At 40.2% G+C, this 22,002-nt stretch overlaps 1 protein-coding gene across 1 annotated transcript in view; it reads left to right on the top strand.

The window, feature by feature from the left end:
* KIF26B (kinesin family member 26B) overlaps positions 1–22,002 on the top strand; it is a 295,702-nt gene that overhangs the window by 208,034 nt on the left and 65,666 nt on the right. The window contains exon 6 of the mRNA XM_051615283.1: positions 20,496–20,702. Within this exon, the coding sequence (XP_051471243.1) occupies positions 20,496–20,702 (207 nt within the window). The remainder of the gene's footprint in view (positions 1–20,495; positions 20,703–22,002) is intronic.

Raw genomic sequence — 22,002 nt, 5'->3', positions numbered from 1 at the left:
AGTGCTGATAGAGAACTGCAAGAAATTTGTTCAGAATATGATAGATTAATAGAAATACCACCAATCCCGTGCAGCATTTTTGGTACTTGTTTGGACACTTCTTCAGTGCTATTCATTTCGGGCCATTACAGTTCTGCACCTTTATGTCTTCCCTTTGTGCCTGAATGATGCTGTAAGGAAGGTGAGGTCCTGCAAGTTCTCAGACTGCTTAGCACTTACTCTCTGAGTCATTTAAGGAGTAATTTTGAAATCTGAGGCTATACTGAGCAATGCCTTTAAAAAAATATTCCACAGAATTTATCAGAAGAGCCTCATTAAGTGTTGGATTTGTTGACTGTCAGATGCTGAGGGCAAAGAGACAATATTTTCTCCTCAAAATACTACAGTATCTTGCAAGGTAATTGATATCATAGTCCTAATAAGTCACAATAATAAGGCCCAGAGAATTGAGTTATATATGAATGTATAATGGAATGGAGAGAAGGAGAAGAAATCCTGCTCTTGAAGGCATTGAGCACAGGTGGAGATGCAAGGACATAAAATGGATCTACATGAACTCATGAACATGAGTACTTGTGCTTGGCAAAGGTTAGGTCAGTGATCTGTACAGTCCAGACACCTGCTGCCTCTATGAAAGGCCATTGCCTAGTGATTTAAAGAACATCTTACCTCAAGTTGCAAACAGTACAGCAGCTTTGGCTGGGGAAAAGGAGAGGAAGGATTGTTTCCTAACACCTGTGGGCAGTTAGGCGACATGGTGTCGTAGGCAGTTTGGTTATTCTTAGCATCCCCTTGGGACCGTAACTGTAGAACAAATCCTGTTGAGGTCACGCCATAATACAGACACTAAAAACACCCCTATTCCAGTCACAGTATTTACCTTAATAGCCTTATGTAGTAGTGAATAGTGCATATTGAAGGGAAATGCTTGGTATTATCACTCTTAGGGTTACCTTCCCTGCTTGAGAATTCCAAGTGAATTTTTTATTTATGCATTTATCATGGGATGTTAGAACTAGAAAAGCCAACTTCATCATCCTGTCATTTATAAACTTTGCCTTGTTATTGTCCCCAGCATTTCAACAGCGAAGTTCCCAATATACAGAGGATAGCTGAATCTCAACACAAGGATGATGTCTTGTTTGGGGGAATTATATTACTGGCCATACTGATGCAGAAGGGGTTTCAAATGTTATGCCATGCATAGGCTTTCTTCTTTCTCTCCACCAAGGGCATCAACAGAGCTAAAGTAATTGGCTGTATTCAAGTCCTGGAGGAGGTATTCAGCCCTTGGGAAAATGGTGGTCACTAGCTAGCCCTTCTCTTTCTCTTCTGAGGAAGCAGGTGGTGGATGATGCAGGGGAGACTCAAAAGCTAAAAACAACCCTCAACCCCCAGTCCTAGATATGCTCCTCTTTCCAAAGAGTTTGATTATTAATAATTTCCTCTGTTGTGAGGACCCACTTTTGGGGATTACTCTGACCATGATCCCCCTCTCATTTTTGTTCATTCCTGCTTGTGAAACCTTTTCTTTCCAGCCTGAAAAGATCCTGTTAATCTGCAAGACCCAAATAGACTCAAACAAGTTGTGAGGTCAAATGACTACCTAATCTGTCTGAAAGATAAAGTCAGGCTAGGATTTCATCTTATATATTTTGGTTTATCTGTACACAAGTTTTGACAAATATTTTTAAAACATTTTAAATATCTGTCCATCATTTTTCTTTACAGGACTTCTGTATACTCCTGCTCTATATTTTTATTCTTATGGAAGAAGTATTTGCAATGGGTTTCTGATACAGATTTCTATACACTTTTCTAGGTTTGCGTGTGAAAAGCATTCCTGTTTTTCCTTTGCAGACAATATGGAAAATATAGATTAAAGATAGCATAAAATGTGTTCGGTGCCTACAGAAACTTCAAGGTTTTCTGCACAAAAATGTGTTGGCTTTAAGTGTAGATTCTGGGGGTATCTCCTCTCCTTTTCCCTTTCCATATCCATTTCCATTTCCTTTTCCCTTTCCCTTTTCCCTTCCCCCTTTCCCCTTTCTCCATTCCACTTTCTGCTTTCCTCCTTTCCTCTTTCCCCTTTCCCCTTCCCTTCCCCTCCCACTTCCCTTTTTTTTTTTTTGTTTGTTTGTTTCTTTTTAAACTTGTATCAAATTAAGATAATGAGTTTTTATTAATGGGGAAATGTGGTGAATGTATGGAGACTTTGCTCCGAGTGCGCATCTCTAGAGACTGAAATGAAGCATAGATTAGCTCTATGAAGTATATGTTGCACTACTTAAAATACATAATTGTGTGTTTAGAACTCTTTATAGATATAAATTTGCTCAGTCTTATTTTCCTCAATTTTATGGAGTCTAATGAAAAAAGTTTAAAAAAAGAATGATTTTTTTTTTTCTGCTGGGATTTTCTTAACACTGAGTATTCAAGTGTTTAATACATGCCTAGTTAGTAGATCTAGTTCTACTAAAGCAACAACTTAATTATCTAATAGAACTTTTTTTATTAGTACCTATATGTCAGGATACCCACTCTCTGTCATGCTAGTTCCCAGTATTTTTCTAATCAGATTATTTAAAAACTGATGGGATTGATTGAAGGTTGAACTAGTGATTGAGCTAAAAATAAAATAGCTGAAAAATTTTCAATCAGCTTTTTTTTTTTTTCATATACTTTTTTCTTTGGTTTTCTTTGTGAGGTTTTTTCCCCAAAAAACAAATTTGCGTTGATGGTATTTTAGAGATATGGACTATTTTAATTTCAGAATTAGTTTTTTGTTTATATAATGTATCATACAAACTACATTTCCCAAGTATTTTTCAATCCAGGGACAGGAAAAAGTGTGTTTTACCAAGATAGACTTTTAAAAATTAATCCAAAATAATTTCAGGGTTTCTCAGAAAATTTTAGTCTTGTGGATTTTTATTTCAATTCAAAACAAATTCATATTCTGAAATCTCAAAGTTTCTGTCCTGACAAAATAGAAATTCTGAGGTTTGGTTTTTTAAAAACGTAATTGAAAGTTGTCAAGTTAAAATGAATTAGTGATTTATTACAACTAAAAAATACCTTCAATTGTGTATGTTGCAGCTGTGGTCAGTTCTGGCCTCCCTCAGTACAAGGACATTTGTTGCTGAAGCGAGTCCAGATAAGAGCTACCAAGCTGATGAAGGGTCTAGAGAACAAGTTCTATGAGGAGAGGCTGAGGGAACTGGGATTATTTAGTTTTGAGAAAAGGGGGCTGAGGGGAGGCCTCATTGCTCTGTACAGCAGCCTTAAAGGAGGCTGTAGTGAGAGGGGCGTTGGTCTCTTGTCCCAATAGAACAATGATAGGACCAGAGGGAATGGCCTGAAGTTGCAGCAGGGGAGACTGGGACTGGATATTAGGAAGAATTTCTTTACTGAAATAGTACTCAGGCACTGGAAGGGGCTGCCAAGGGAGGCGGTGAAATCACCATCCCTGGAAATATTAAAAAATGTGTAGACATGGTACTTCAGGACATGCTGTAGTGGGCATCATGATTGCATCATGGGTGTTGTGTTGTTGTTGTGGGTTTTTTTTCTTGGTGTTTTGTTGTTGTTTTTTCTCTTGTTTGTTTGTTGTTGTTGTTTTCTTTTTTTTCCCTTCTGGGTGGATGGTTGGACTTGGTGACCTTAGAGATCTTTTCCAACCATAATGATTCTATGATTCTGTGAAGATACAAGTTTTAATTTAGGTATGTGCAAATGAGAGTCCTTCTCCTACCAAGGGAGCAAAAAAAAAAAAAGTTTTTTTGCAAAATAGGATGGCTAATATGAGGTTGGGATTTTAACTTCAGGGAAATAAATGTCACATTGCAGAGGTTCAGCAAGACAGGCTTTGAGTTCATCCCTGCCCTTTGTGGAAGAGGCGACTATGTTTAAATGGCTTTTGAAGATATTTACAACAGCATACATACATACATACATACATACATACATACATACATACATACATACATACATACATACAGCATACATCTGTCAGTTGCCAGAGCTGAGCGGCTTAATCCAGTTGCATCTGTACGGGCTATGGGGCTGAGCTCCACAGGATCAAGAATGCCTTCTTTGCTTGCAGGTGTCTAAGGTTTCCTATCTGTTGAGCTGAAGTTTGCTCCAGTCTTCTGAGGTAATTAAAGGTGATTAAAATATATCCAGATAATTTTTGGGTTCAAGTGTTTTTTTTTGAGGCTCATGTCATTGTAGCAGTCTAAATGTAATCTGCTGGGTATTAGAAATCTCTCTCCTGTCCTAGGGCTATAGAAAATAATGACATCCTGAAACAGCAAATAAGCCATCTTTTTCTAATGGAATTCACTGAAGAGGCAAGGAAGCTGATGTATAAAGCCGATTACATGTACCACAATCAGGCATTGGTGTACCTTATTAATGGTAGAAACCTTTTTGCCAGGTGAGCTAGTAGAAGGGATTCTGAATCCCTCTTATCTGGAAGTCATAGATTAATGACATTTTCTTCCTTGTGCCTTTGTCCATCTGGTCACTTGCAGTATTTCACAATACATTTTACAGGATATTGTAGTCTGTGGATGTTCTCATGCAGTAACAGACATAGTAAATTAGACTTACTGTGCATGTCACTGAGCTATACAGAAACGATTTGAACCATAGAACAGAATAGTTTGGAAAGAATTATTATGATCTGTCAAGTCAATAATTCACATTTTGGAAAAGGCCTCAGTATAAATTTACAGTTTGGATTCATTTTACAACCTATCAGGCCATTAATCAGGGCTTTGTAAGGTCTCCTAATACAGTTTCATATAATCAGTATTTTTGTTTTGACATGATGGACTATAACAACTTAATTAAAATAATATTAAGAGATTTACTGAATCCTACACTGTCCAAGGACATCCAGAGATAGACACTCCATTGAAAATGTACCCTGCTGTGTCTTACTGCACAGTGAATGGGATATGTCCTGAAGCATCTTGACAGAGACCACATTTCTTGCATCATCTACGCAAATTGGTAGAAATTAATGACAATTAATTTCCTTTACTTTGGGGAGTTCATATGCAATATTCACCTTACTAAAACTTGTACTGAATATTAGCTAATGTGCATTTGCATGCAGCCATGTGAGATGTGCAGCATTTAACAGAAATACAGTAAGAGCAGTGGCATAGAAAAAATTGTGTATGAACCATGACATACTACCATTAATTAGGCTTTATGTTATTGAATAATTGGGATGAAAAGCCAGATGTAAATATACCCAAAGTTGAGATGCACACTGTTCAGAGTAAGATCTATATCCCAATTTTTTCTTTGTATAGCAAAGATACTATGTAAGAATGAAAGATATTTGGCTATTAAATAAGTAAACACAGAGCTGCATGGTTTGCAGCCCTCACATATGAGTTGCTGTGAGGACAGTCCTTAAAAAAAAGAAGGGCTAATGTATAGTTTTCCAGCCATACTACTGGAGAACAAGTGATAAAGAGAACTTTAGAAGTGCAATAAAAAACCCACTTTGTTAATTGTTCACACTAATAGTTGTCATAATGCCTGTGACTGTACATGAGGCTTCCCAGCCAGACAAATATGTGGTCCATTCTGTCTAAATGTGGTACTGTCAATTCCAGGAACTATTTGGAAGGATTTTATGTACAGAAAGAAGTGAGGAAAAACCAAGTTGATCCAAGTTAGAGCTTTGGCTCCACCAGTGAAAATCTGAATATTGTTGTGGTTGGCATGACTCTCATTTGGATCCTGGCCCAACCCTGGCCACACTCGCTTTCTGTGCTTCTCATGTTTCGCACTGATGCATACGATCAGTCTGTACTCACGCAGTCCCACTGACTTCAAGACATACCTTTTTCAGGTTTTGTGGCATAAAACCATCCTTCACCAGACAGGCAGTGCAGTAGAGCTGTCTCCTTTCCTACCACACAGTGCTCATTTAGGATCTTGTTTAGATTTGAAGTTTGAATATTTCATCAAGCCTCATTCTTTGCAGCACATTAAAAATCACTAAGTGTGATTTCTAGTAGTATCTTCTCCCTTTTATATTTCTGATATATTTTACCTTGCTTATTTGTTCTGCCTGTGCTCTAATTTACTGTGGGAAGATGCTTCTTAACCCTCCCACCTTTTTTGTCTTCATTGATCTCTCTGTCTTGTAAGGAGTGACAAAATGTTACAAGGCATCAAAGATAATTTCTTCCCTCATACTGAACTACAGTAGTGACAAGCACGGAGGATGATTTATCTTAAAATGAAAGGTCCCTTTATTGCTCAAGAGAAGGCTAGTTGCTTCAATCATTTGTGAAACATGGGGACTGACTGCTTCTTTCATAGCCATTGTCTGGCATGCAGTGCCACCCATGAAAAATAGCAGTGTTACCATAGAAATTTTCATGGTAGGTGGAAAAGGACTGTTTAAAGAGGTGGATTTAGAAACAAATTCATTGGTATAATTGCTAGGATATCTCCAGTGGCGTCAACAGAGATTATGAGAAGGCACCACGGCCTCTGCTGAGTGATCTCAGTTTTGAGAACCTTGTATCTCATTGTTGAATCATGATGACATAATTGCGATCAAATTGGAAACGTAAGATTTTTAGAGTAGATGAAGCAGCCAGGTCCATCACCCACCTCTGGGAAACAGAGGATGGAGCCATAGAATTGTTGCCTGCCCAGCCTCATCAAGGTCCTCCACTTTTTTTTTTCTCCACCACCGGATCACTCTGTCTGCGTCAGAGAAGAGAGAAATCAAATTGCCAGTGTAGTTCAGGCTAGCTGAAGATGAAGTCTTCTTGAGCAGCTCCTAAGTGATCAAGAGCTTCCTCTTTAGAAAGTAAGCTGACATGGCTGATGCAGTCCCTGTCCTGGTGATTGGTGCAAAATATCTATAGGAAGGAGTCTTGCTTGGCTATGTAGATTCTAGAATGGCATTATTCTTATCTATTTAAATAACATGCCAAGAAACTGATCCTGCTAGATTTAGAATTTGACAAGGAGGGATTCCTGTGGCACTTAAAATGAAGTTTTTGAAGCCATGTAGGACTAAAGCAAACTTCATTAAACTCTGTCTTCATCATCTGGCTCTTTTTTGTTAATGGTGATTATAGCCCTTAACTATTGCTGCTCTATTTACCTCCAGATGCGAATTATCAGTAAAGGACCTGGAGTTGCTATGTACTTCTCTGTTAGATCATTTATTAAGAAATGCAAAAGCTTTCCAAAACAGTCAAAACTACTTGCTTCTTTGATACATGCTTCACCTAGGTATCAAGAACAGGTAGAGTGCTTACCATTGTCTTGGTTTGTAATGTTTGTCTAATTGCCTTGCTAATCTGAAGCTTTTGAAACCCAAATACAAATGAATTTTCGCATTTGTATTAAGCAGCTCAGCCTGTCTAGAGTTACAGTGAGGATTGTTTTAAAGGTGCACCTGGAAACCAAGATAAAATAATCCTGTATAACTAACAGCTTAGGGACAAAGTACTATTATGACAAAGTGGTACTTTAAAAAAGTTCTGGTAATGACCATTGCATTCATACCCAGTAAATTGTTATTTTGTGTTCCAGTCATGGAAAAACCTAATTATACTCAATAGGAAAAACATATTTGCAGGACTAAACAAAGTTCATTTTTATAGTTCTTGTGGACAGCACCTGCAGGCTATCAGCCTGGACCCTTGATAAATGGTTTTGACATTTCCTACAGGCACCCCTCACAAAAAAGGCTTTTTATTTATTCTCAAATGTTGAGTTCTGCATTATTGATCAGGTGCCATTCATTAAAGGCTGCTACTTGCTAGAAAAAATTACACACTCTCTAAGCTACACCCAACATAATGCATCATTCTGTTGACAAACAGCAATGTTAAAGGAATGTTAAGGTTGCATGACTAAGTACTCAAAAGTCAGGAAATGGCAAGCAGTGGATGAAATCATTAGAGGTGGGTGTTATGAGGCAGAAGCACACCTTCTTGGCTGTTTCATATTGCTATAGAGTTGCATTCATCCAGCAAGAGAGTGACTAGCAATGTTATGCTGTATACAAAAAATTAAGGGTTAAAGAAATTGGTGGCTCCCTGTGATGCAATGTAAGTTTCATTTGTCCAAGTACTGTTTCCATTTAGTTCTCACCTGGAAGCCCTGTTTAGTTTTCTTTCTCTCTTTTTCCTTGTGTGCCTCTCTGGTGAGTATAATTTTCCTTCTGTTATTTAGCTAGGTATGTTCAGTACAAAAACCAGAGAAAAGCATTACAGTATCTTAGTTCTGTGATCAGACAGACCAGGATCAGTGCTAAGCATACCAAACCATCCTCCTCACTTGCATACCTCGATTTCTTCCTATGGGAACCCAGAATGCATCAGACATGAGCTGCACTGTACTTGGAGTCACATGCGTGCCCAGGAGGCCAGTATCACAGAGTACAGCACTGAGATCATTTGCACCAGCAGCATAGGCTTACCTAATATGTCTTTGAATTTTTCCAAGTAAGCAGGAACATCCTTGTACCACCAGTGTCTGTGTTTACTGGTCCTCAGCTTTTAGGAGCAAATTTGCTCAGACATGTGACTTCCTAGGGCTTATTTTACTTTAGGGTAAGGGTGGGGTTGTAGTGCCTTCCAGAAGCTATTGAAAATACCAACACAATGTTCACCACTGCTCAGAAAACAACTAAGTGTTAGGACTGGAGAAGGTGGGGGGAAGCAGGCTAAGGAAGGAACAAACGTCCAGAGCCTCAGCAACAGGTTCTGGAGGAGGTGGGAGAAGCAGCGTCAGATCCTGTATGTACCCAGGAGAGACCTTTAGGGGCACTCCTCTCCTCCAAAATCGTGACAGCATCCCACAAATGGCACTATGACAAATAGTGTCCCAGACAGGCTGTAGATTTGATTGAGGTGACAAGTTGGTTTGTCACGGCCTGTGGCTCTCCTGGCAGTGTAAGTCCCCCCCCAGTTTGTGTCTTGTTAGGATGCAAGTGGCAGGTGAGCCATGTGGGTATTGGGAAAGCACAGCTTGAAGGGGACCAGTGGGACACCAGTGCAGCTCACCACAGTGGTTGGGTCACTGTTGGAGATGGGACTTTATGGAGTTATGTGAACCTTTAGACACATCTTGTATGGTCTTGTCTTCTGTTCTTTTGTTGCAGGCACAATAAATAATCCTGCTTGTTCCACAGGCATGCAGAATTAAGTCCACCATAAAAAAATCTGTTCCACATATTTCTGTTAAAGCTCAACAAATGCATTTTTAGTTAGAGGTAATGCATAGCATTACAAATGGATCTCATTAATTCTAAGTGACTGGTTGCTTGGGCTCTGTAGTTATTGTGCCTCCCTGTACCACTGCCAAAGATAGAAGCATGCAGGTAGTATTAAATAGGATACAACATGAAAGAAAAACTAAATGTAGTATCAGGTTTATGCCCTTGTAAACATTACAGCCTACGGTTATGGGATAAGAAAGAAAAGAGAGTTCAGGTGGTCTGTTTAGTTAAACGAGCCTTTCTTGGGATCTTAGATGATTTGTTTGTTCTTATGCCTTATTTCTGCAGTTGAAAAATGAGCATAATTGTAAATATATGTCTTATACCTGTCAGAAGCCTTTACAAAAGCCCTGTAGGATGAAAGGTTCACTAGAAATATTAATAATATCCTTGTGTGAATCCAGGTTTTATATTCCTCCTTTTTCAAGTTAGCTTTTCTTCGTGCTTCTTCCTAAGGTCAAATTCTCATCTCATATATGTGCAGGTAAATAAGGAATTATTGTTGAATGCAATGATGTTATAATGTCTTGCATTATTCCCTGAAACATCTAGCTCTAATCCTTAAAGACTCTGCTGATTGTTTGATACCATATGTGGCACCAGAGGCTGGTTATACTCCCCTTCCGGAGACTGGATTTCTCCTCTGAAAACCCAAGCACATATTAGATATCTCATCTGTATTGCCTAGTATGATATTTATGGTGCTATGTCGTCCACTGTTGTGTGCAGTCTGGGGAATCTTCTTTTGTATGCAGTCATGGAGATCCTCTTTATAAAGAATGGAAAAGCTTGCAATTGTGATTATACATAATCTGTGCACTACCTATATATCCTTTTTTTCTCTAGCACTGACAAGACATCTCAAAGCCATGTGTAAAGGAAACTTGTTTTTTTATCAGCATTCTTTCAATAGAAATTCTTGTTTCCTTAGACAAAAAAAACAGAGAGCCTTGTTCATCTGGGAGTTACTGTTCTCCTGAGAGTGTATAATGCAAAACTCTCCATAACACCCTTTTCTCTAATTAAGGGTGAGATGACCTGCCTGCTTAAACTTACCAAACCACATAATTTGCACCTTTTCCACAGCCTCACAAAAAGGGAAACCGAGGCTCTCAGAAGTAATGTAGCAGACATAATTACCAATGAGCATTCTTGAGATACTGCTATGGTTGATATTGCTACAGCTTTCTATTAACACCAGTCCTTGTTGCAGCCAAGGCAGTACAGTCATGTGTTGCTGGAAGGGCAGGAAACTAAGAGGAAACTTGGCATGAATTAAGCAAAGTTCTTTTCAGTCTTTCTGCATGGCCAATGAGAAAGAGCCAAGTGACTTTCCACTGTCAGCTCCCTCCCCTCCAGGGCTGATAGCAACCCTGTGTAGGCAGCAAGAATGATGGCAGCCTTGTCATCAATCACAAAGACAGAAAAAATCCTTTAGGGAGGTTTGCCTTGGTGGTGCCACAAATGTGTTTGCTGGATTTTGTGGATCTGTTTGTAGGATCTGTAAATACCAAGCCAGGATGACATATGAACAGAAGAACATATGGCACATCACATGTTTGGGAGATAACTACTGCACCATCTGAGTTTCTTTTCTTTAACTCAAAGAATGGAAAACATGGCCAAGATTTGCACTGTTGCATGACTGGGAGTATGTAGTGGTTTAACCCTGGTAGACGGCTCAGACCTACACAGCTGCTAACTCATTCCCCTCCTGAGTGTGATGTGGGAGTGAATCAGAATGGTAAAAGTGAAAATTTGTGGGTTGAGAAAAAGACAGTTCACTAGAAAAAGCAACAGCTGTGTGTACAAGGAAAGCAAATCAAGGAGTTCATTCACTGCTTTGCATCAGCAGGTGTGTGTTCAGCCATCTTCAGGAAAGCAGAGCTCCATCACATGTATTTGTTACTTGAGAAGACCAAAGCCATCCCTCCCGTTCTGGTTTGGTGGGTTTTTTGGTAGCAGGGAAAAGGCCTCAGGAGTGGCTCTGGTCGGAATGCTGAGAAGCTCCCCCTGCTCCAAACCCAGCCAAGGAGCCGTTAGAGGGACAGTAGATGCGCCTCAGCGATTATCATATGAAAGAACTGGTATAAGACCTGAGCAGAGGAGCACTTAGGGAGAAGGGCTGTGCTGGGGAAGAAGAGCTGTGCTGGAGGAGGAGAGCAGTGCCGGGGGAGAAGAGCAGTGCTGGAGGAGGAGAGCAGTGCTGGTGGTTGGTGACAAGGGGAAGAAGGTGCAGAAATTTCCCTGCAAGCCATGGTGAGATGGCAGCTGTCCCCCTGCACTCATAGAGGAACATGGTGGAACATTCCCTGAAGGTGCCAGGAGGGGTGAACTTGGCCAATGGACTTGGATTTTGTGGCCAGTGCATTTGCTGCCAGTGGACTCTGATTGTGCAGCTTTGGAAGACCCCAGCACCAGGGGAGTTTGTTCCCAAAGCAGCCCGTGATTCTGTGGGAAGCCCAGGCTGGAGCAGCTCCTGACCTCATGAGAAGGACTCATGAAGGACAGGTTTGTGGAGGACTCTCTCCCATGGGAGAGACCCCATAGGGAGGCAGGGCAGGACTGTAGGGAATCCTTCTCCCTGAGGAGGATGGCGTGGCAAGAACCACGAGCCTGCAAACTGACTCTAAACCCCATCCCCTGTTCCCCAGTGCTGCTGGGGGGAAGGAGGGAGAGAAACCAGGAACAAAGTAATTTGGGCACGGGAAGAAGGGAGGGGTGGCGGTAACATATGCAAGCCCTGCTCCATGTGTTGTCTGTGTCCCGTGTGTGTTTTATTATTATTAAATTAAATTACTATTTTTTTTCCCCAAGTTGAGTCTGTTTTTCCTGGGACCTTAATCGGTGAAGAACCCTCCTTGTCCTTTGTCTCAACCCATGAGCTTTGTCCTCCTTATCCCAGAGTCTGTGTGTGTGTGTGGGGAGCTGAGTGAGTGGCCATGTGGATGCTCCTTTGTTGTCATGTTGGGCCCAAAACACGACATGTCTGAATGTCTTTTCCTTCCTCCTTTTTCCTCCAGCTTTATACACTGAGAGTGATGCCATATGGTACAGAATATCCCTTTGGTCAGTTTGGGTCAGCTGGCCTGGCCTCCCAATGTTTTGTGCACCCACAGCGTACTTGCTGTGAGGGTGGTGTGAGAGGCAGAAGAGGCCTTGACTCTGTGAAAGCACTGCTCAGCAATAACAAAACATCCCTGTGTTATCAACACTGTTTTAATCACAAGTCCAAAATGTAGCACCATAGAAATTACTATGATGTAACTTAACAGTCCCAGATAAAACCACTACAGGCTATGAAGTAAATTTAACAGCAGCAGGAGTTGCTCCTGGGCGCTAAAACTCAATCATCCATATCCTGGATTGTTAAAAATATCCCTGGCAAGGTTTTGGGCCACTAGACTGCTCTTCCAAACAATTCCAGGCACAGTTTTTAAATTAGCGTGGGCAAAGGACCATCTTGGCAGATCATTGGATACTGTCACACCATAGCAGATGAGAATTACAGGGAAGGATGCTGGACATTTTGTGGCAGGGAACAGTTGTTGCCTTGCTTAATTTACTAGATAGATACTTTAAATATAAAGACCCTTTTGCAAAAGTTGTATGAAGTAGAAAAAAGGAAGGGGAGGAAACCCTCTATTGTGAGAGGTCACTGAAATGAAGCAAAATATCTGTTTGATTTTGAAAGGTAAAGAGATCAGATGCCAAGAAAATGAGGAGCTCTTGGAATTCATGGCAGCCAACTGTACTTGCTACTAAGCACAGAAAAATAAATTCTTACCAGAGTGACTGAAGCAGAGGAAATTTTTGCAGTAGTGTTTTAGAAGCTAAAGTAAAGTATCTGCTGACTTTATCAGTTGGTTCATGCTTACATATCTGCAGACCCACTGCAGGGAAGACAAGATTTGTCAGCTGATCTCATGTTGTTCATGCTGGGATTGTTGAAGGCTGTTTTGGTTTGTTCAGTTCTTCTGAAAATGCCACCAACAGTGATGGTTCAAGATATTATAAAAAAAGAAAAAAAGCTGAAATTGCATCTCTACAGATAAGCTGAGTAAGGCTGGTTTTGGCACCATCATAGATACAGGTGCATTTCTGTGGGTTCATGTGCAAGTACATGGAGAGTGTCAAAGCTGGGAAAAATTCTCCTCCTGTCTGGGGCAAGGGGCAGATTGTCCCAAGTGTGCAGGTCTGAAATGCAGACTTCCCTCACAGAGACCAGAAGGAAGCAAAAGGAAAATGAGGAACATGTGTTTTTGTTGTATGTGGGGAGAATAAGGGAAAGATTGTTTCCATGACAGTATTATCCCCTCATGTCTTTTGTTTGTTTGTTTAAGGGGGTTTTGTTTTGTTTTTTAAAGCAGAAGGAAGCTGCAGCACTCTATGTTAATCTCATAAATGCTGAAGTAGCCATGCAACAGCTGAGGGACTGGGCTGTGGTACCTGCTGGTTACAGGCAGTGTCACTGCTCAGCACTGTCTTTTTGATCATACCAAATTACAGTGACAAAACTCAAAGCTACTGCTGTTACAAACAAGATGAGGTCACTGAGCCATGCTCTGTGATCTGGGTGGATCTTACACAAGATTATATTGAACTTTAATTCATAAAGTTACATCATCCAATTGAATAAAGGTACAATCACTATAGGGGCAAGTTTTTCAAATAATATGATTGATGTTTGAGTACCATAAACTTGCATTACTTCCCATTATTGCCACAAATGCAAATTAGTTTAACTGCTGTGCTAGATGGAGTTGATGAGATGGTTAAGTTTTAGGCATGACACAGGAAAGAAACAGAGGGACAGTAAAAAACAGAGGAGGCCATTGGCTTTTCAGTTGTTTTCACTGCTTTTCCAAAGCAGCAATAGCAGTAAAAGACATTTCCACAAAAAACAGGAGTTATGAGGCCTCAGTGTTTTCTAATTTGTGCTGAAGTGAAGCACAGAAGCTTGCAAGAGTTACCTTTGTGAAAACAGGGAGGAGAATGAGGTCTGTTTACACGTGCTTCCTGACCAGTTTGTACTGGCATAATCCACCCAAGTTTGTGGGTTTTTTGGTTTTGGTTGGTTGGTTTTTGGTTGGTCATTGTGTTTTTTTGTTATTGTTTATTTGTTTGTTTGTTCTGGTTTGGGTTTTTTTTTTTTGTTTAGTTTTTTAAATGTGACCAGGAAACTTGCATTAAAAAAGTCCTTTCATACAATTCTGTATTTGTGTCATTCTGGCTCAGTCTCTTTATCTTGACCTCATAGACTTCATTTTAGTATGATCAGTTAAATGTATCATGATCTGTAAGAAAGATCCTTTAAAACGCTGAACAGGCTGTTTCCATGTTCTCTGGGCACTACAGAAAGGCTTCTAGCTTTACATCCATCATGCAAAAACATATATGTGCATAAGCATTTGGGATGTCAGATTTTCTTGTGCTGTAGTACTTTGTGGCTGGCTACAGCAAAAATGCATGCCTGCCACCATTATTTACAACTGTAACAGTGAGAAATTACAAACCCCACTCTTCATTAACCTCCAATAAGGCTGTCCCTGCAGCCAGTGATTGCCATTACATTGATGGAGTGCTAATACAGCTCAATAGCCCCGGCTGACCTGTCTCGCCCCTGACTGCACTGCAGCTCCTACCTCCCACCACTACCCAGCACATGTCCAACAGAAGCTGCTCAAATGATTGATGAGAAAAGCAGCTCATAAAGGCAAGCATGGTGCCCAAAGCAACAGCTGTCTAGCCCTGTCCCTACAGTAATTAGATAAATGAACCCCAAATGAAATCTTACAGGGAAGAGTAGAAGGAAGTGGTAATATCCCGTGTCAATCTCCGGTTGCATGTGTTGCCTTACTCCAGCTTCTGCTTGTAGTTATTTGTGTTTTATACAGATTTGACACAGTTTACCTCTCCCACCTTCCGTGCTCTTTTCACTGCCGTTCCTCCAGACAGACCCCTGCAGGCACAGGAGACATGGAAGTGTCAATGGCTGGGGCTGGACTCTTGTTTGCTGCTTTTTTTTTTTTTTTCTTTTCCTATGGCACCAGCGATTCTACTTTGCAGAGCCTGCTCAACCTTTGTCCTCCTCCACAGAGTAAGAACATAACAAAAGGTCCGTGGTAGGTCACAAATTGAGTTCAGCCGGGGAAAACCCTGCAATTAGTAAATTCCCTCTTCAATAAATAGTTAATGGGTATATAGGGATGTAGTGGCTAAAACAGAGAAGGCAAAGGAACATGGTTCAGGCAGCTGAAATTGTAATAGAGTTGATTAAATAGCCTGTGCTTACTTTTTACAGTACGCAAGCATAGTGATTTTTTAGAGCATTCCCCACTATCTTCCCTTCATGCTAGTGAATTGTATTTGTGAAGGAACTTTTCCGTGCCGATAATTATGACAGAGATAAATTTATGAAAAATGTATGCATATTAATTTTTATATATATTCAGAAAATATTTGCACTTTTTTAAAGAGCAGTTTATGTAATTTAAATACACACACATATATGAATTAAATAAATACATAGACAAAAATACAAAGAAACCCTGTTGGGGAATCCTAAACAGTACAGCTCTGATTCTGTTTTTGTTTTTTTGATTGTGGCATTGCACATCGGGAGTAATGTGGAATTTAATGACTGTAGAATGCATTCAAGAACAGAACAAGTCTTTGTAAGCAGGAACTGAAATCCAGAGAATTAAGTGGGAGTCCTGTTGGATTGATTAGTTGTCAAATAAAATCTGTGAAGTAAGAGGAGAAAACACATTAAAAATGCTTCCAGGATTAGCAAAATTCAGAGGTGAAGTGATAGCCTGGAAAACACACAATAATGATGCAGAGCAAATGCCCTTTTAGTTTCTCTCTCCACTCTTAAGTTAGGATAGTTCTTGCTGAGTTCGGCCAGATTTGCATGAGTAAAATTAAATCAAGATTAGGCCCAGGTTGTTTGTTTCACCAACAGCGTGTGTCTCAAAAGACTGCTTTCATGTTTCCCAGTAGAAACAGTCAGAGGTGCATCTAAGGCTGGGCGCTGCCAAGACCTGATCACTGGGATTCAAATAAGAATTTCTGGCAGACTGAGTAGTCCCATTAATCACAAGTGGTATTTCTTAAACCCTTCAATTACAAGAGATTAGTGGAAAACTGTAGCATTGGACTAAAGGAGTAATGACACATAGGAAGTGAAGCAGAAAACCTGCTTTCTTCTTTTTAAGGAGAAGTTCAATTTACAGTTTATTTAAATATAAATTGCAAGCATAAAGTATTAGAGTTCTTAAACTTCACTGTTCAGTTGGCTTCAAATTAACCGTAGTGTATTTCTGCCTTCCCCAGAGCAGCACGGTGATCTTCAGCCTATCTCTTCCTTAAATTGAACTGTAGTCTTTTAAGCCCATTAAGTTCCTGGGCTATCTCCATAGCTGGCTGAGTTACTTTCACCTGTCCTTGTGCTGCCTCCCCCGTGGTGTGGATTGCAGGGGCCAGCACAGACTCCAAGCCTCTTGCCACTACCCCCGGCTATAAATTGCATGAAGGACTGTGAAATGCAGAGCAGGAGGCCGTGTTCTCCCGTTGTTCCTGCTGCTGTAGCTCCGCTGATTTACTCTTGTCATAACCACACTGTTGGGAAATACTTTGCATGACTCCTTGGGTTTAGGTTACGTGCATAATGATGTTTAATAATGGGGTGCCTGCCTAATGGCAACTGCCAGTCCTTTGAGCCTGGAGATGACCGAATGTACCCATGTGCTTGCAATGAAGTGAGCTGCTGCTCAGCCCACTGTACAGGCATGGAGTGTAAAACTGAGATTGTATCACGGAGATTGCATCGTAAGATGCCTGTGATGGTACAGAGAAAGCAAGGAGCACTTGTGGAGTGGAACTCTTCTGGAAGGCAGGTCTATAAAGCAGATCATATGAATTCATAGAATCATAGAATGGTTTAGGTTTGAAGAGACCTTAAATATAATCTGGTTCCAATCTCCCTGGAGAGGCAGGGCCACCTTCCACTATACCAGGTTGCTCGAAGTCTCATCCAGGCTCTCCATGAACGCTTCCTGGGAGTGGCCATCCACAACTTCCCGGGGCAACCTGTTCCAGTGTCTCACCACCCTCACACTAAATAGTTTCTTCCTAATGTCTAACCTAAATCCCCCTTCTTCCAGTTTTGACTCATTACATGCCCATGTAAACAGTCCCTCTCCAGCTTTCCTGTAGGCCCCCTTCAGGTACTGGAAGGCTGCTAGAAGGTCTCCCTGGAGCCTTCTTTTCTCCAGGTTGAACAAGCCCAATGCTCTCCGCACTAGAAGTGCCTCTTTCTTTGTATTGTCTACAAAAGGGTCAGATATCTGACTCAGATGAAGACAGCTCTTTCAGGCTGGTGTAAATGGAGGTGAGAAGAATTACCCATGGTAAGTTATGGCATGGTGCCCAGACATCTTCATACCAGATGCAAACAAGCTACATACAGAATAAGAAGTGGTACAGCTGTTAGGATACCCACATGTAATCATTACGATATTCCTCTGCCGTAACACACACAAACGTGGTCTTTTCCAACCTCAATGGTTATATAATTCTATATAGACGTGGCTCTTAGGTACATGGTTTAGTGGTAGACTTGGTAGTGTTTGGTTAATGGTTGGATTCAATGATCTTACCGGTCTTTTCCAACCTTAGTAATTCCGTGATTCTGTGAACCGTTAAGTCTTAAAACAAAAATCCCTAATGCATAGGAAATATAAAGGGTCATGGCAATAGCATTCTTTTTCTTGAGAAATGTTTCTATTTGCCAGAGTTGAGGAGCCAAACGGTCAGAAAATATATGCTGTTATACAGCTCCTGGGAATTCTGAGTGGAGCTCTTCTTTTATAGTGGGTCATTCAGTTTATCTGATGCCAGTAAATTTTTAGGATTCGAGTTAAATTGGTCTTTTACTCCAGGGAGAGAGAAACCTGATGTCTCAGTTTCTGTCACTACATAGTTGTTGGAAGTTAGGAGGTTTTGCAGTATTACTTCAGTAAGAAGTGGCAGGTATTAATCTGATTTTGTGTGAACAGGTTTAAATCAGGACCCAAGCCAGTGATATTACGCTGTAATAAAACTGATGTAGCTGAAGTTGAAACTGAATGTCCACACATTTTGAGGCCAGAAAGAACTCATAGACTGCCTGTGTATGAAGGGTTGTTTCATTTCATACACTTTCTGTTCTCCAAAACCCAAATAAACTTAGCCCCAGGGTATTCAGTTAACTCTTCTTTGCACACAAAGATCAAAGATCTGGAGGACATGGATTCATAGCAACCAAAAATACACATAAACTTGTAGGGAAATAGTTTTCTAAAGCAGAGCAAGTATTTTATTTAAAATAGTTGAAGAATAGCATTTGTTTTGGTTTCCAGCAGATCAGTCTATTGCTCTTGATATTGGTATCTGTTTAAAAATGTGGGACGTAGCAAAAAAACCCAAAGGCATCCAGAGTTGAATTCACAGTATTGTACTCCCTGCCCCCAGCTTCCTGCTAACTTGACTAGTGCCTCCCTTCTGAGCTGCTAGGAGACCTAATGCTGGAATAAACATTCAAACCTTGCCCAGTTCATGTGGACTGACCGAGGGTGTTGGCTTCCTTTGTCCTCAGTAGAAATCAGCTCTGCTTAGGGTTGGGTTTAGAAGAATGCTTTTGGCAAAATATTGGAAGTCACTTTTTTTAGTTAGAGGTTGGGTTTCAAAAGCAGCTCGACTGAGCCGTTGAGAAGAGAACCCATTCACCCTTAAGCAGTATTTTACCTCTTTCTCTCAACTAATTGTGTAAAACTGAAATTATGTGCACAGATTTGTGACCATTTCACCATCTAATGACGTGTTTTCCCAGCTCAAAATATATGGAGTCAAATTACCACTTTGACTCACAGACATATAGAGAAGACATCACAAAAACACTGAATAATCTCAATCTCTGGTCTCATTCTGTTGTCTTCAAAGAAGGTATATAAAAAATTAATTTGCTCAGATTTTACTTCTTAAAGCAGTTTGTTTATTTCCATGTGGGATGAGCTAAGGCCAGTGTGAAATGAAATCTTGATAAAAGAACATAGTGTCAGTGAGGCCAACAGGAGCTGCAGCCTCATCTGACTTTTAGGGCTAGAACCTCCTCCCAGGGTGCATCTGCCATTTCAGCAGCAGATGTGCTCCCGTCCTGGGCTAAGGTGACCTTTCTGTAGTCACTTGCATGCCAGCTGTGGGTCGGTTTGATACAAGTGACATACAGTTAAGGGGCAGTAAGATAAAAGTTCTGTCTGGTTGGTGTGAAAGTCAGTCGGCTCTCAGACAAAGTGCGTGCAGGTGTGGATAGAGTCAAGAGCTGGAAGAGAAGTGGTGTTTGCCCAGGTCCTGTGTTTGCAGGTGGTGAATTTATGGGGAGAACCAAAGCCAGACAGATTGTCATCAGTTTTACTTATATCTCAATTGCTTACCAAGTGGGCTAAGGATGCAGTATAACCTCATTAAATCCATGAAGATGTATTTTGTTTTAGGAATAACATCTTATTTTGTAGCCATTTAATGAGTTGTGAGCTAACATGTTTTAACAAATCTTTTGCCACTTAGTACATTCCACTCCCTTGACTCTAGTTTCAAAATCTGACCATTAAAACAGAGCACTTTTCACAACTCTTTGATAGTGACAAGTAGAACTGAGCACTTCATCTTTTTGCATTTGGATTAGAATTGGAAAGATGTAAATTACAGATCTGGCTTTTATGTGCTTTTATTGATCAAACTGCTTCATAAAAACCACAGCAGTTCTGATAGTTTAGCAGTCTAGATTACCTTTTGGCTTTCTTAATTGGGCCACTGGGGTACAGTTGATTTTTAATTTATATTGAGAGTAAGACAAGATGATGTAATACCTCATCCTTGTACTTGAGTAACATCTACACTAAAACATTATGATATACCTGGTAATTCTAAATACACAAGCTACATGTTGCAGTAGGTGGAGATGAGTTCTGGCTTTTTGTGTGCGTGTGTGTATGTATTTTAGGCCAAATTCTGCTTAGAATAATTCCTGTGTCTTCACTGACTTCCACTGAAGTGCTAGCTACAGCAGTCGAGTATGATTTGGTTGAGTGTAATTGGAAAGTTCATTCAACACACCAGTCTAGAGCATCCAACAGACTAATCAAATATGTTTACCTTTCTGTGTGCTTGCTGACAGGTCAAAGTCATGGTGCGTATTTCTTCCCCGCTTGCCAGAGACACATCTGAATCCAGCTCTTTCTTAAAAGTTGACCCCCGTAAGAAGCAGATCACACTGTATGACCCGTTGGCCTGTGGAGGACAGAATGCTTTCCAGAAAAGGGGCAACCAGGTTCCACCCAAAATGTTTGCTTTTGATGCAGTTTTCCCCCAAGATGCGTCACAGGTAGGCAATGATCAACAGCATGTACCTGAGCCAAATTAGTTTCTGCTGCAACAGTGGTACTTTCAGTGGAGTTAGACCAGGGCTGAATTTGGCCCATCAATGTCATCAATACTGAAATCAGTTTATTAAATTGTATCTGGATAATTGTGTGCTCTCTTTATTCTTTATTGTAAATAATTGCTCCTAAAATTATACATGCAATAAATATGTGAAATGGTGCATAGTGGGCAAATCTTCAATATCAACAAGTTATTGTATATTATAAAATCTTATTATTTGGTGTAACAGAAACTTGATCAGAACTGCAGTTTTCTAATGCAGTCCTCTACTCATTAAGAAATCAAGGATTATTTATACAGTTTACAAGAGGAGGATCTTTATTCATATGTATCTATTCAAATTTCTTATTTTTATTAGACTTCTTTGGTTTGATGAACTATTAACCAAATGTCATGAGGAGGACAGTAGAAAAGTAAAGTAACATTGCAAAGTATAATTATAAGACATTACAAAGTATAATTAGACACAGGGCTAGCTAAAGCACTGTCTTATGATTGTACCAATAGGTCAATCCCTGACCAAGTTCTGGTCGAGGCATCTAGCACCTCCTAGACTAATTCCTGGATGCAGTTCAAGGACTAGCCCCTGAACAGTCACTTTCTTGGCACATTTTATTTACTATAATAGAGATAGTCTAGAAATACTCATGAACTAGGTGAATTTACATTATTTACTATCGAATGTGAAGTGCTTCACATAAAAACCTGCAAATTCTGATTTAGTTTCACCCACTATTGATAGGCAGTTGCTGCAGAAGCACTGTAGACCATTTTGCCTCCTTGAACCTTAAATCTAAGAATGCCCAGGTAAATTTGTGTATTCTACTTCTTAAAATACTGCTACAGTCTTCAGGATGGAACCTACTGCTAGTAAAACCAGCCTCATAATGATGTAGAGAAAAATTAAAAAATATCACTCACCTAATACCAACAAGGCTGTTTGTTCTCCTTACAGTCCTTACCAACCTGTTACAGAAACTGAACTCAGTCCATAATTGGGCAAATAATAGAGCCTGTAAAAATTCCTCAGTATTTGACTTTTTTTAATCAAAAAAGTGTTTTTTAAATCCCCCAAAGAGTCAGTTCTAACGAACTGGTCACATTCCCTTCCAGTACCTGTATTTTGTTTAGCCCCAAAAGGATGTTGATGTTTCAGCCAGTGAAACTTACATGACACAGAGCAAAAGTCCTGCAAGTCCTGCTCTATGTTCTTACACAAGTAATGTCATTCTAATGTCATT

Source organism: Apus apus, chromosome 3 (assembly GCF_020740795.1).
Source record: "Apus apus isolate bApuApu2 chromosome 3, bApuApu2.pri.cur, whole genome shotgun sequence".
NCBI lineage: Eukaryota > Metazoa > Chordata > Aves > Apodiformes > Apodidae > Apus > Apus apus.
This window is presented reverse-complemented; position numbering and strand designations above follow the sequence as displayed.